Source organism: Nicotiana tabacum, chromosome 22 (assembly GCF_000715075.1).
Source record: "Nicotiana tabacum cultivar K326 chromosome 22, ASM71507v2, whole genome shotgun sequence".
NCBI lineage: Eukaryota > Viridiplantae > Streptophyta > Magnoliopsida > Solanales > Solanaceae > Nicotiana > Nicotiana tabacum.
The window spans coordinates 13,919,780-13,936,439 of NC_134101.1; the positions used below are offsets into that span (position 1 = coordinate 13,919,780).

The 16,660-nt window shown below is 36.9% G+C and overlaps 1 protein-coding gene across 2 annotated transcripts; it reads right to left on the reverse strand.

Moving 5' to 3' along the window:
- Positions 1 to 13,491: 13,491 nt before the first annotated feature.
- LOC107773849 (uncharacterized) lies at positions 13,492 to 15,587 on the reverse strand. 2 transcript variants are annotated; one of them, XM_016593276.2, is made up of 2 exons: positions 13,815 to 15,587; positions 13,492 to 13,690 (listed from the first exon to the last, which is right to left on the reverse strand). In XM_016593276.2, the coding sequence occupies exons 1-2, from the start codon at positions 14,754 to 14,756 to the stop codon at positions 13,640 to 13,642; spliced, it is 993 nt and encodes a 330-aa protein (XP_016448762.1). In that variant the 5' UTR covers positions 14,757 to 15,587; the 3' UTR covers positions 13,492 to 13,639. The 2 variants fall into 2 exon arrangements, with proteins under 2 accessions (XP_016448762.1, XP_016448763.1); XM_016593277.2 differs by having other exon boundaries at positions 13,492 to 13,687; positions 13,815 to 15,579.
- Between the last annotated feature and the right edge of the window lie 1,073 nt (positions 15,588 to 16,660).

A 16,660-nucleotide genomic window follows, 5' to 3' on the forward strand; every position in this document is an offset into this window, starting at 1 on the left:
TTTAGATTATTTATTTGCTTAAAGACTAGTGCTCTTTTAGCGTAGTAAAATATAGAGCCTTTTAGCGTAGAATTTATGTAGTTTAAGTATCTTTTATACTTATAGATCAAACACAAACTCTGTCCAATTAAATATGATAAAATTAATTATTTAATTTACAAAACAAACATACAAAATTATGAAAATATTAAAATTGACACACACAAGAATTCAGGATAACTTGGTGCTACTGGGCCTTAAATATCGAGCCTGGAACCCATAGGTATATACTCTGTCCAATTAAATATGATAAAAATTAATTATTTAATTTACAAAATAAATATACAAAATTATAAAAATATTAAAATTGACACACACAAGAATTCAGGATAGCTTGGTACAACTGGGCATCAAATATCGAGTCTGGAACCCATAGGTATATACTCTGTCTAATTAAATATAATAAAAATTATTTATTTATTTTACAAAACAAACATACAAAATTACGAAAATAATAAAATTGACACACACAAGAACTCAGGATAGCTTGGTCCTACTGGGACTCAAATATCGAGCCTGAAACCCATATGTATATACTCTGTCCAATTAAATATGATAAAAATTAATTATTTAATTTACAAAACAAACATACAAAATTACGAAAATAATAAAATTGACACACACAAAAACTCAGGATAGCTTGGTCCTACTGGGCATCAAATATCGAGCCTGGATCCCGGACCAATTAAATAGCTTGGTCCAATTAAATATTGTATAATTATAAAAATAATTATATAATTTACAGATCAAACATACAATTAATGTTGTTTAATTTACAGTATACGAAATAGACGTGCCGCCTATGCATCCCGGACCTGTCTCCGATGAGCTATTAGTGTTACAGGGCGATCATAGGTACACCTACGTATGGGAGGGAGAGTTACTGGCCCAAACTCTCCGCGCTAGGAGAGTGGACGGCATGTGAGATTTTATGAAGGACAGAGATATCCATCCCCGTGTAGTCCAGCGCCTGAGGGATACGGGCTTCTACAGAATTTTGGAGATCGGGCGGCTGCAGCTCGACTGGTCTTTGATCACGGCCCTGATAGAGTGGTGGCGACCGGAGACGTACACTTTTCACCTGCCCATTAGCAAGGCCACCATCACGCTGCAGGACGTTGAGGTTTTATATGGGATGTCTGTTGATGGACTGCCCATTACACTGCCTCAGGCCATGAAAGAGATGACGCGTGGGCAGTATTTGGATATGCTGCAGCAGCTTACTGGTTTCAGGCCACAGGATGAGACTGCACACTCAGGGGCCAGTCGCATGAGTTTGACAGCTATTCGACAGCATTTGGAGATATTGCTCCCCGATATCACCGGGGAGAGAGATGATCTGCATATTCACCGGTATACGAGGTTGTTGCTGCTCCTTCTGTTTGGGGGGGTCTTGTTCCCGAACACTTCGGGGAACCTAGTCAGCTTGCGATTTCTTCATCATCTTCAGCTGCTAGATGATTTACCCCAGTACAGCTGGGGTGTTGCTGTTCTCACCTACTTGTACAGGCATCTGTGCTGGGCGAGCATGGGCACCCAGCATGACGCATGTGGATTTTTGCCGCTTCTACAGGTGACAACATATTCGAATACTCTGTTCATTCCTTCCAATTCTATCTAGTCAAAAATTTTCTTAAACTTTACATCAACTTTGTATGTTAGGTTTGGGCCTGGGAGCGGTTCCTGCAGTTGCAGCCACCTCTACCACCATTACCTCCGGATATACCACCTCCGTTTCTCTCCCTCTAGCTAGGAGATGGGTTCTCCGGCGTGGATATGTACGAGATTATGAGGCTCGGCATAATCTCCCCCTTTGCAGGAATGTGTTGGATATGCTGGAGGGCACATAGGTAAATGTGTACCTAAACTTACTTGGTATAGCTTCACATGTGTTGCGCATACTCACGTTTTCTGTTGTTATTTGATAGTTCATCTGGACGCCATACAGCGACGACTTGATAGGTGGCCTGCCCGATTATTGCTCGGCCGGCCAACTGATTTGGAGCACTTCCATCCCGCTCATGTGCCTCGATATTGTAGAGTATCATGCCACGGAGCGGGTACTTCGCCAGTTTGGCCGTCCGCAGTATATACCGAGGGGGCCTACATGGGAGGCCACACATTATCAGCGGGATGATCGTTCCAGGGTGGACGACGCATATGTAGCATGGCTAGAGGCACAGGTTCATACTTGGGACGGCCGAGCTGACCTAATTCCCCCCCCCCCCTTCACAGATCCAGACGGAGACTATTCAGCTCTATATGCCCTGGTACCGCCGCGTTACCCGACTTTTTGTCGGGAATCCCATTCATCAAGCTGGCGGTCGGTACGTTCCATACGTCGGGCGGCACGAGGCCCTGGTATATTTTTTATTATTATTAATTATATAATTGTAACTTAGTGTTCTGTAGTTTATATTTTATACATTATGCAGGCTATTGGCCTACATATAGTCTACCAGATAGGACTGCAGATGCAGCAGCATGCCGACGAGGGAGCGGCCGCTTTGCACGATTATGGCCGACAGGTTGCAGAGGTGGCTGCCCGGACACTGCAGCGAGCTCGAGAGGATTAGCGCTTGGGACACGACCCTGCTTATGTGATGCCAGAGCAATACCAGCGAGGTAGGGGTGTCGCACGAGAGAGGGGTTCCCCACAAGGCAGGGGTGCCCCTCAAAATTGCAAAAAGGTTCGTCGCGAACCCTATAAAACTTGTCCACACACATCCAGTAGCGGCGTCCAACTTTACCATCATCCCAACAGTCATTCATCAAACATTTTATGCCACACTGGCACCTTAGTACATAAAGGCGTTCAGACATTTGTTAAAGCGTTAAAAAAAACCTTGCTTTTATGGAAAGTTTTGCTATTGGTTATTGTTAAGCGCAGAAAATAACTAGAATGCGCCCGTTATTTATAGGCAAGGCAACACACATAACGTAGTATTTAACCGCGCTATATATATTCACATAACGTAGTATTTAACTGCGCTATGCTTTGCGTGTTAAAGATGATTACTGATACAAAACAGCTTTTTCTCAGACGGACAGCTTTTCAGTTCGACAAGACAATACACATAACGTAGTATTTAACCGCGATATATATATTCACATAACGTAATATTTAACCGCGCTATATATATTCACATAACGTAGTATTTAACCGCGCTATGTGTATTCACATATTTATCAGAAATCTACCTTTAACTCAACTATTTTTGAACTATATTTATCAAATATATTCACATATTTTTCCATTTTTTAATCCAATACTATTTTTGATTACATGAACGGGAGAGAGAAATGCATTAATTTACTCAACTGAAAAATGTTAAATATCAATAAGATTTAACAACAATGGAAACATAATTTTATTTGATACATCTTGTAACATAAACAAAACATCTACTTATTACAACATAAACTCATTGATAGTTGGGAATATTAGAAGAACACCTACCACGAGCTTGATTACCACCGCCACCCAAACCAGTCGAAGGACATTTTCGACGGTCGTGTCTTGTTTGCGAGCATATAACACATTTGCGCGCATAAACAGTATCGCTAACATCCATTTGGTTCCGTATACGCATTCTCTTGTGCATCTGTATTCGACGCAAATAGTCCTTATTACACACCATTTTAAATGGTTCCGGTGGCCAATAATGCTCAGCACCCACTGGCTGCAACTGCCCACTATAGGTGTTTAAGTAAGCAGCGACACTATATTGTTTATCAACGTACTTGGTTGGCCCTAAACATGTATGTTGAAAGCACCTGATGGCATGTGAGCACGGCATGTGGTAGATGGACAATTTTCCACAAGAGCATAACCTTCTAGATTCATTTATGGTATGTACATTATTCCCCTGATTTTAAATGGATAGTGGTGCGAACTTCAAAAATATTTCTGTCGTGATCATACTGCAAAAATGAATGCCAATGTGCTCGCCGCCTGCATTTCTCAAATCTCTTCATCAGCAGTGGCATAAATTCAACACCCCTTTCCATCAATGACGTTGCAGTTGCATTCCTTTCAACAAACCTCTCCGCCATCTGCCTGAACGACATCCGCACCATGGCAGTGACAGGCAATCCTCTTGCCGACTTCAATAACCCGTTGAAAGACTCTGACACGTTTGTAGTCAGAATTCCCCATCTTCTTCCACCATCCGCATGCAAAGTCCACTTCTGAAGCTCATGTCACATCAACCAATGATAGGCTCTCTCTCCTACCTGATAGATTCCATGTGCCTTCGGAATTTATGCTCTTGGTGGTCTGTTGCTGCCATCCACATCAAATCATGCAGATCCTTGTTGGGATGTGCCTTTTGAAAATTGGCCTTAAAGTGCCCCACACAGTAACGGTGGTAGGCATAAGGTTCTTGCCATGCAGGCAAGTTCTCTACAGAACTTAAGATACCACCATGCCGATCAGATATTAGACAAATATCGGAACACTGTTTGACAACGTGCTCTTTCAAATGGTTCAAAAATAGCATCCACGTCTCTTGGCTTTCATTGGCACAAATAGCAAACGTTAGAGGAAATATTTGTCCATTAGCATCTACTGCAACGGCTATCAACAGCTTGATATCATACTTTCCATAGACATGAGTACCGTCTATGGATATTACCGGCTGGCAATGCGAAAAACCATCAATTGCTGGTTTAAATGCCCAGAACACGTAATTGAATATATATTCTAAATTTTTCGGACAACGCTCAAGCTTCCATTCAACAACAGTCTCGAGGTTAAAGTGTTGCAGTGCGGCCATGTACTTGGGTAGAGCTGCAAATGACTTATCCCAGTTACCATAAATAATTTCAAACGCACGTTTGCGCCCGAGAAATGTCTTTCTTTTGGTAATGGTATGACCATATTCCTGGTGGACTAATGTAATGCACTCTTTAATTTTATACCTTATGGACACATCAAGGTGTGGAATAAGGATAAGAGAAATCAAGTCAATATCCAAGTTGTAGTGATTCCCATTGAATGTGTCCATTTCACATCTGTGAGTGGGAATATATTTACCCATTTTTCACAGACCTGTGTTCTTCTTGCTCGCACGCAGCATCCAATGACAACCCATAAACCATTTGCGACAAACAACCTTGTATACATCCGGACTTGACTCTCATACCGTCATCTCACGACACTCTTTTACGTTGTACATTTTTGCCGCCCTGCTTAGGCGCACTTTATCAGGAAAAAACATGCTCTTTGCCAGCACCGTTGGTCTAGAATCATCCCACATTGCTGTCCGAATTTCATCAAAATCTCTTGTGAGAGCATCCACATCCGGCATACTTGGCAAGTTATCACGGTAGAGAATCTTCCTTGAATGAAACGGCACTTGGGACTCGTACACTCTTGGTCTAACGGGGGGTGGAGCATACTCCCTCGTCAAATCAGGTCCTTCATTCTCTTCCTCCTCGTCACCATCCTCACGAGGAAAGGGTGTGTCATCTCCAGAATCATCGGCATTGTTGTCATAATCATTGTTCTCTTCCTCACTCTATGCATTTGCCAGATCCCGATTTAATATGTCGTCTTCGGGCAATTGAGTGAGGACAGGTGGTTCAACTTGCTCGTTTTCACTGCACAAACAATAAAATAATAAGCTACTTAAATTAATAAATACTTTTCATATAGCTGTATCACTTCACTTATAAGTCGTAACATGTTGACATTCCCTGATGGACATTATCATGTTGGTGATGACTCCCGGATGGACCACCATGATCCAATACACCAGAACTATACATATTCCAATTGGGCGTGGGTTCATAACTTGTAAAAGTCATATCTGGCCGGTACCCCCTGTAGAATATATGAGTGTTAATACAAATTCATTACAACAAAAATATACATCGTAACACTAAGGAAAATTAAAGTTTACCACTCGTCTGGTAGATTATGTAAAGCATGAGAGAAATTATTTCCTCGCTCCTCATTCGCCCGTGGTGATAAGTTTAAATCAGGGCAAACTCTTTCATCCGGAACCTGTCCGGCAAAAACTGCTCCAGAATAATCACCCGATGACTGAGGGTTATCCCTACTATGCGCAACCTCATTATTGCGAACGTCTTCGACCTTGACGTACATTTCCAATATTTTTATCACAAGAAATTCCCGGTATTCATTCGGAGTCCTCAAAAAATCCCTCAAAGTTTCATCATCGTCGATGTTAAACTCAGCGTAACAAGTAACCCCTTGTGGAGTGACGGAATACGGATATCTTCCGGTTACTTTAAGGTTCACCGAATGTTTCCTCACACTCACTTTATTACATAACAACGATACCAATCTATCGTACTCCATTGTAAGTGGCAACTTAACATGACACTGTGGAGATAAACTATAGCTCACAGAGTTATTCGCCACCACAACCTCACCCCCCCCCCCCCCCCCCAATATAATGAAACCCTTACTTTTCGCTCTTCAGACATTATGAAAAAATGCTTGAGAATTTAACAAGAAGAAAAATTTGAACGAGAGTTATGAATATTTTTGAATGGATTTTTGTAAAATCCTAACGCCTTTAAATAAGGCAATGCCTAGCTCGGTGGGCTGAATTTTTTTAGGTATAGCGCTCTTTTAAAGAGCGCTATACCCATTTGAATTATTGTTATGTCAGTTAAACGCAGGAGACTTATTGGTGGGCCCACAAAATAGGTATAGCGCGGTTATATACCGCGCTATGTATATAGCGCGGTTTAAAAGAGCGTTATATATATAGCGCTCTTTTAAAGAGCGTTATACTTTAACGGCCAAAACTCCGTTAAAGCATAGCGCACTTTAAAAGAGCGTTATATATAAAAATGTTACTCTTTTTTTTAAACACATATTTTCGTCACAATTGTCCAAAAGAACAACAAATGGGTTCTAGACTCTCGACCGTTTATTTATGTATGTATAGCGCGGTATATAACTGCGCTATATATATATAGCGCGATTATATACCGCGCTATGCATAGCTGTCTTATCAGCCCTGTATATGTCTTATCAGCCCTGTATAGCGCGATTTAAAAGAGCGTTATATATATATAGCGCTCTTTTAAAGAGCGCTATACTTTAACGGCCAAAACTCCATTAAAGTATAGCGCTCTTTAAAAGAGCGTTATATATAAAAATGTTACTCTTTTCTTTAAACACATATTTTCGACACACTTGTTCAAAAGAACCGGTTCTGGACTCCAAGTATATGCGAGTACATATTAGGAAATATCTTGTAGGGGATGTCGGGGAGGGACTGATGTAGAAGGCTGATTGATGTAATCTTTTTTTTGGGGATTTGTCCCTTTTCGTCCCGAGCTATTTTCTCTTCTTCTCGTTCGTATATATCATTTAGTGTGTTCAAATCAAAAAGCAACTTCATTTTCTTTCCTAGTATCTCCCTATAACTTTCCTTTTTCAGCTTCTTGCTCTCTTCTTCTTGCATTCTTTCGCTCAATTTACCTTCACTGATTTGCTCTCATTCTCTTCCTGGGAAGACAAAGACCAATAGACGATGGACCAGAAGTTGCAGTAGAGTAACTAAACAAGGAAAGGAGAAGCCTGAAATATTGAGAACATATCTGTTCAAGAGAGAAAAAAAAATTAACAAATACTATAGGATAAGCGAGGTTTCAGGTCAGTCTGATGTTTCACTCATTATTTTTTCCTGCTTTTGGTCAAATCATTGATCGCAAAAATTTCTAAAATAAATTGGATAGTTCACTATATTTTTAGTTGTCTGAAGGCAAGGTCACAGTGCATGTAGGCCTTCGGCCCATTTGATTAAGCAGTCCACTGCTTTTATATGGGGAAAAAATATAATTAGGCAATATTCAAGAAAACATTTCAGAATCCTAGTAGGAATTAGTAATTAATAAACTAGCACCTAATTAATTACAATCCTGACCAAAACATATAATGTTGCACCAAAAATCAAGTTTTCACATGTGTGAACAAATTCTAATTAAACAAAGGACCGAAAATCAGCCCTATTAATTACCTAAAATTAGTCCTATTAATACTCATCTCTACCAAAACGTTTGATCAGATTATACAACCCATTTAATTACCTTCAACACACATCTCTCTTCTAACATTAATGTCACAACCAAAGAGCGTGTAGGTACGGATCCTCCAAAGGAAAGTAGCACTTATTTTAATTTTTTAATTATTATTTTCGTATATAGTAATAAAAATATAATTAGATTAATGAAACATTATAAATATTTTATGGATATGTAAACTTAAAGTTATTTTCATAGTAAATGTGTTTGTTTCAATATCCTAATAGTATATTTATGCGCTTATATGTTATTGTTTATACATAATGCACATCAAATATAAATTTAAAATATATCACATATACAGAGTATATATTTCAAATATCAAATATACTAAACTATATATTGATCTCATCAAGTATATATAATTATACATTAAATATACATAATACATATATTGAATATGTATATTTGTTTATACGTTATGTATACAAAATTATACGTTGCATTGACATAAAACGAGTTCGGTATAGGCAATATACATAATATATTTATTACATATGTAAAATATTTAAAATTACATTATAAAAAAATATCACATATGTATATATACACCTTCGAACATGGAATAAAAATGTGAATTTACTTAGACATATAATAATGAAAAAGGGGATTCTAAGAGTGGAAACTTTCACAAAAATAGTAAGTATAGATTAATGATGGGAGAGAAATATGTATAAATTAATATGGTTCAAAATTAATTCCTTAAATTGTGGACTATGTTTAAAAATTTGAACAATACTAAACGTACATGATTTTGAAAAAATACTATAATTATAAATGAATGTGCTCTTTTTGGAATAAAATAAAAGTAATGATCTTTATTTAAATATTATTTAGTAAGTAACTGATAATGTAAAAAAACTCCCTTTATTACGGTAAAAATAGCACGGGCTAGCAAGTTTTCTGACTAGTAATTAAAAAATAGCCAATATTTGCAAAAAAGTCATTGAAAAATAGCCATTATTTTGCTGCAACATGAAAAGTTTCAGCATAATATACTGGAGATTGGTGCACCTGTGTATGAGTTTCCAACATATTATGCTGGAAGTTCACATGTAAAAAATTCGAACTCCAGTATATTATGTTGGAATATTTTCTCAATTTTGAACAGTATTTTCGTTCAGATTTATCTTTGCATGAAAAGTGGTTAAATTTCGATTACTTTGAAATTGTGGCTATTTTTCAATTACCACTTGTAAATCTGACTATTTTTGAATTTCACACTTTATTATGGTAAAAATAGCTGGGCTAGTCAGTTTTCGGATTGGTAATCGAAAAATAGCCACTATTTTATGCAAAGATAAAATCTGGACAAAAATATCCTAGCTGAAACACGAAAAATCCCAGCATAATATGCTGGATTATGGAGTTTCAGCGTATAAAATTCTAATATATTATGTTGGAACTCCAACACATTATGCTGGAATCTCATATGTAAAGAATTCGAGCTCCAGCATATTGTGCTGGAATTTTTTCGGATTTTTAAGGATATTTCTGTTCAAATTTTATCTTCACATTTTATTTCAACTTCTTTGAGTGACTAAATTTTGATTGCTTTTGAAATTGTGATTATTTTTTACTTATCACTAGTAAATCAAGTTATTTCTTATCCTTTTCCTTTATTATGAGAATGAAATATTCTTAGACCAGTTATTGTGTGATTTTCTCATTTTGGACTCATCAATCGATATTAAGACGATTGATTGTGCTAAGGTAAGGATGTATATTGTCGGGCCTGCACTGGACCAAATGCGGACTTGGCCCTACTTTGGAATGCTAACCCATCGTGAAAATTCAAAAAATAGCAGAAATATGACACTTTATGGTGGTCTTTAAAGTGTAACCTATGGATAAACGAGGAATACCACTTGTTAAACATGAATTTCTACCCATAAGGCAAGCAACGACAAAAATTGAGACTATTCACTTTGAAGGCTATATGTGCTACCCGTGAAAATTGGCTACCTACAATGGTGTAAAGAGTTCTACTAATATACTTTTAAGATAGGAAAATCTACTTGTATATCCATGGAAACACCAACTAACACAATAACATTGAACTATATATATCTTTCATTAAGTATTCATTTTAAGTTTTTTTATTCATTTTATAAATATTTAATATCATTGTATGAAAATCTTAGCAAATCTCACTTTTAAAGGGATTGACATTTTAATTGCACACACGATTTAGGTAATTTCTTTGTCTCTTCCTTACATGAAGTCATCAATTTGATCTTATGCAATTATGATGATCTTGTTTGTTTTTCTACAACATTATGGATAATTCCTCTTCTTTCTTAGTAGGAAGTGTGATTATTTTTTGAATATTGAAACTTAACATGAAACAGTCTACAAAGAGCAAAATAGATAATGAGGATCCATATATCCAAGCTAATTAATAACTTGTAATTAATTATTTAATTGAGGCATAATTATTTCTATATTTTAATTAAAGCAAAGAAACTCCCAAAATCTCATCAGAGTTACCTGAAGCTATGAGCAGGACTGCAGGAGTGACAAAGATCCTACTATCTATCTTTGTCATTTTTAAAATTTTGCACATATATCCTTGTCATATATAGAGAGAGCAAGAGAGAGTCAGACATCTCTATAACATCTTTATATAATCATTCATTACAAAAGCTAATTTTTTTAACGGATTTTTATGTTATTTTATAATATATGTACTCTATAACAGCACTTCACTGTAACAGTCAAAATATATCGGAACAAATGACTTTGTTATAGAGAAGTTTGACCGTATATACAATATAAATTTTTAACACCTAAAAATTGATGGATAGACAAAGAGGATAATAATTTGAGATCTGTGTGGATATTTTCATTTCTTGCTCCCCACTTTTGTACTATTCTTTCTTGGTTCATTTAACCTGCCCACTGCCTTTCTCCTTTCTTTTTCATCACACCCATTCAATCTGTAATGATTCTCTAAACAAATTGACTTGGAGAAAGACCGACAACAAGGTTTCAAGGCTTGTTTTTTCGATACAAAATTAGCTCTAAAAATTTTCAGAAAAAAGTTTCATAATCTATCTAAACGGATTGACTCGAAAGGAGACATGAGGAGGGGATTACTAGATGAGAATATAACTTTCACTTGCATGTATTAAGCCAAGCTAATTATAATTTAGCTGATCATCTACCTAAATAGTATCGGTTTTAATTTGAAGGATTCAATGGGTAGTAAATCAGTAAATCATTAGGAGGTAACAGCATATCTTGACAATAGCAACATCTTTTCATTTTTCTCTGTATTAGGTAGGACACTGGCGTCACTCAGATGTGACTCCTCATTAAGATTATCAAATACTACGAATGTAAACCTCGTAAATCATCCTCAATATAACAAACATTATCCACTTTTCAACCTGAGGAAGCAAATTATTGCAAAGGGAGGAATTTTGTTACCTTCTGTCAACCTTTCATTAATTTCAGAAAGCAATGCTAGCTCAGAAATGCTCAAAGTAGAACAAGGACCGTTTATATCTCTCTGTGTTTTTATGTGCTAACAAAATCTCATATTGATAGCAGAAAAGATTAGGAGTCTACGTATAAGGTGTAGGAATCTCTTAATGGTGTGCAACCTTTTGGGAAAAATTATGCGGGCTAGGCTCAAAGCGGACAATATTACACAATGTTAAGAATATCTTTGGAATGGTTTAGCCCAACAATTGGTATTAGAGCCCAAATTCGACGCGACGAATATGATGATGACTGAGTGATGGTGGCGGGCTCGGTTTACTTGCCCTTACGAGTTAGGAGACGCGCGCACAAGAATCTAGTTGCAAGCTTGGTTGCCATAAATATTCTAATGATATGGGTGACATATAGTGAATCTCGAAAATTGACTCGTGAATCGCGGTAATGGGACACGTGAAACTTGGTGCAAAGGGGAGACCCGTGGGTCATAATGATGAGCTACGTGGAACTTAGTTCGAGAGGGAGACTGTTGAGTGTGCGAATAAAGTCCACATCTGTAGCTGAAAAGATTAGGAGCCTACATATAAGATGTAAGAATCTCTTAATAGTGCGAGATTTTTTAGAGAAAACCATGCGAACTTGGCCCAAAACAAACAATACTACGCCATGCTAGAAGTATCTCTGAGTCGGTTAAACCCAAGTTTCATCTTCGGGAGGCTTAATACATTAAATCTGGAGAGGGATTGATTGAAATAAAGTGGTGGACAAAAGGCTGTCATATTCATGACCCTTAATCACACATTAGTTAGATTGACCAAATCGAAATTGTCCTTTCACTAAGTATAATTGCTGTATGAATTGAGACCCCTTTCTTTTCTTATGCTAAAGGGACAAATGGTTTCATAAGGGGTAATCATTTACAGTTGCACGAACAAGAGCAAGTGAATTTAGTCATAAGGAGTAAAGAAACTAAGCAATATTAGAAGCTACATATAAGGACTGCCACCTTTTGCCATTTGAAGGTCAAAAACAACTGATGATACAAATATCTTCCCGATTAGCATCATATTTAAATCATAATTTCAAGCTACTATCTTGAATCTTGATATCAGTAATGATCATTTAAGCTCCTACTCTAGTTTCTTTGCCCCTTTAAGTGGTTCGGAATTGTTCAGGATTATATGAACTGAATGCATATCTTGTAAACTTTTCGAATTAGCTAGGGTTTACACAGCATGTTAAATTGGACCTAAAACAACGAAAAAGAATTAGTAGGTTGGGTTTCAAAAATTTGTGGTCAGGAATATGCATATAACAGTTCTGTTAAGCCATAGCTATTGAAAAATGTATCGCACTAAAATGAGAGTACACCAACACAAACACAAGACAAATAGACAGATTTTTTTGACTTCTTTTTAGAAACTTCATAGACCTAGTGCATACACAAAATTGCATAACTACAAATGCTTAAAGAGTGAACAAAGTAACAATTCCATTGTGCATCAACAACTACACCTCAGGCTTAAACAAAATTGGGGTCAGAGATATCGACATTATCATCATCATGCCAGATTGACATTATTTATTCCATTGTGCATATATCTATGTTTTACGTGATTAAAATTATTTATTTTATCAAGAATAAAGGATCTGTGAGTCGTACTGCTTATGGAAAATAAGAATCGCAAGCACACTGATTCAAACCTAGGGAGGATCAAGGATGCATGATTTCTATCTATATATACAAAAGCCCTTAGGAATGGCTAGACTATAAAGAATTGAGTTTCTCTCATTTTTTCCAAATTAAATTTTGATCCCTTGGGGCTTTGGCCTAGTGTTTCCCAACGTTTTTTTTATGTATTGATCTTTGTTTCAATAAGCTCCATCAATACTATGCGGTGGTTTGATTTAAAAATTAAAATAAAAAGGCATAGCGCTATGTACAGACAGAAAAGATTTTCACAAAGAGAACAAATGAAGTACAGATTATTTTACATTACCAACAGAGAATCAAACAACGTTCTTCTGGCCGAGTAGCACAAATTGAAGAAGGTTTCTGTGCCTGAAAAAATTTCCTTGCCCTGCACAGCTACACTTCCCACAGCTTATTCCCACAAAATTGGAAGTCTGTAAATTGCTGCTGTAGGATAAATAAATAAAAAACAAAAACAGTAACCACATAATCAGAAGCTGGTGAAAATATACAAATAAACAATCATCTATTGAAATCCTAAAAAATCATGTTGTTTAATTATTGAACCCACCTGATCATGGGAAATTCCAACTGCATTTTTCTGATAGTTGAAGATACTAAATTGACTCCAATCTCCATAATTATCCACCAAATTACAGTAATCAGCACTGTTCTCTTTGGATTTACCGAGGCTTTTCTTTATTTTTGTTCTCTCTCTAGCCCTAGCCCTTGCTTGATTCCTCGTTTCCCTTGTAATAAGACGATCAAATGCAGCTCTACGAGCAGTTTTAGCCGTCTTTTTCGAGGCTCCTTTAGCAGTTTTCAGCTTCTTTTTATAAGTAATAGAGAAAGATTCATCAGTTCCTGATATAACCTCACACTCAGAAATAGAGGATATTGCAGTACTAATTGCACCAATTCCATTAGTAGTACTGCAGCTTTGTTTAGGAATGCCTCCTCCTTTATTGCCTTTGGCTAGCTCTTCGATTTCAGACTCCGATTTGATAAGCAACCATTCTACAGTTTTACTTGCCTTATCGAACCCCAACATGTCTTGTAAACTGAAAAACTTGCGAGCTGCATCAAGGGAAAGTCTCATCCTTCGGTCTCTGAGGCCACGAGCAGTGTTAATCTTGCTATGTCGATCTTTATTGGAACATTTCTTGTTTTTCCGTACATGAATAATACTAATGGTGCTTCTCATGTCATTTCTTTTGTTTTCGCGGCCTTCTTCTACTTCTTCATTTCCTCCCCAACACTGACTGTTTGTAACAGCTCCTGTGTCATAAAGAACTTTTACAGTATCAGTATTGATGACAGTTTCTTCGTTAGTAACATTCTCAGTGCAATCAGCTAAGATGTCAACACTCTGATCTTCTATCAAAGGCACTTGTTGCTGTTGAAGGAAATGGTCAGGATAATATTGGAAGAATAGTTCGTCTCCATATTGCATACAAGGAGAAGGGATGTTGAAAATGGGGCTGTAGTTGCAGCTGTTGCTTGGCGGATACATTTGTTATATATATATATAGTATATATTTTGCAGCTGTAGCTTGAGGGAGCTATGTGGTGGGACTAAGATAGATCTTGAGAAAGACGGATAAAACACAGTTAAAACATCTTTTGATTAGGTTAATTAACCAATCAAACTGCAGCACAAGAAGGAAAACAAGGGTATTAAGAGTTAAGACTACTGAGAGAGAGTCATCATCATTCGCTTAAGTAGCTAGATTTGTTTTTATTGTCTTTTATTTTCTCAATTCTATGTCCTTGTGGCTCTATTTATACAGTAATTAGAAAGAGGAAGCAAAGACTAGAATTGAACTATTTGGTTGACCACATGCTGATGAAATCATATCATTTTTTCTGCTTGAGAACGACAGCTCTCTCTATACAATGTCTATGTGGTTTTTGATATGTGAGTGCCTTGTGAATATATATATAGATTGCAGATTTCTAGTGTGTGCGCGCGCGTCCACGCATTAAGCTAGCTACAACTGGAGCTTGGAGGAAAAATTTTACAGATACAAAGAACCACAATTCCCTCCATCTTTGCAATTCTAAAGCCAAAAAGTTGGAAAGGGAAAGGAAATAGCAAAGATGGGGATAGAGAAAGCAAGTGCTAGTACTATATTTGTAGTAATGCCGGTATTTTTGGGAAGTGAATGGATACGAAGGACTTCTTATTGTGCCTCTTCACGTGATATCAGCTGACACAGAGACAAATACCATTCTCTCTCCCACCTGATTTCTACAACCCTAGACCAGTCACCCCTCTTTGCCCTCCACACATTCAAAATAGATTTTAATTATGTATACTGACAATGCAATTTTTGCAGCACAGTACAATAAGCTATTATTCTATTTTTTAGGTTATCGTATTTGGACAAGAGGGGTAGTTTCCATCGTCAGCACCCTCCGCCTACCAACCAGGATTTGGTTGAAGTCATCAAAGTAGCAATAGCTCCAACAAATTAAATGAGAATAAAAAAAAAAGTTACCGTATTTGCTTGCTAGGAAAAATTACATGTTGTAAGATAACTAAATTAAAAGAAAAAAGAAAAGGTTCTTCATTTTCTTGGCAAAGTCCTAATCAAAGTAAATTAATAACAGCTTGCATGCTACTTTCTGTCTTTGAATCTCGACTGTAAAGGATAGGAGAATAATGGCTGACTGCGTTTGAAAATAGTACGCAACATTGTCTAACCTCGACAAGGACAATTATTTCGTTTGAGGGGATACAATAATTAAACCACAATTTTAATGAATTAAACCTCAAGCCTTAATGAGAGTATATTAGTAGTAAGGGAGTGAAGAAGCCTGTATAGAGGTTTATGCAACTTTTGACCTAGGGTTCTCAGACCCTGTCGCTTTCACTAAAAAGAGAACCCTATCTTTTCCCCACTCACCCCATCTCTCTCCCCTACCTTTTTCTTCATTCTCCGTACTATCTCTTTCTATCAACATGACTTTGTGCCTGATTAAATCCATATGTCATTGTGAGTTTAGAAAGTGATCATGGTGCAGCCAGTTTGATGGTATATACGTAATTTGTTTTAAAAAGTTTATTGAATATGTTAAATTATTAATTCAGAATTTATTAACTTAAAAATATTAAAACTTTAATTCATAAGTTGCAAATTTTGGGGCAGTCGCCAAAAGTGATAGAGATGGATTTAGATATTTGGAGCAAAAGAGCTTTTAGAGAGGTTTAGCATCTCCAATTACCCCATACCTCCTCACCTTCCCACCATACCACACGACACATCTTATTCATCTTTAGTCCATGGAAATTGGCTTTGTGCTTGTACTTGCCACTTATGTTCAAGGAACTCCCTTGAAACCCTAGCCAATGAGCCTCTCTTTTGTCTATATTCTCTATTCTTATCTATTCTTAGTTTAAATAGACTAGATTAA

Excerpts from the sequence above, each read along its gene's own strand:
- LOC107773849 (XM_016593276.2), bottom strand. The coding sequence starts at position 14,756 with ATGTATCCGCCAAGCAACAGCTGCAACTACAGCCCCATTTTCAACATC. Across the intron at positions 13,691-13,814 it reads TTGGAATTTCCCATGATCAG|CAGCAATTTACAGACTTCCA; the intron begins GTGGGTTCAATA and ends TTTATCCTACAG.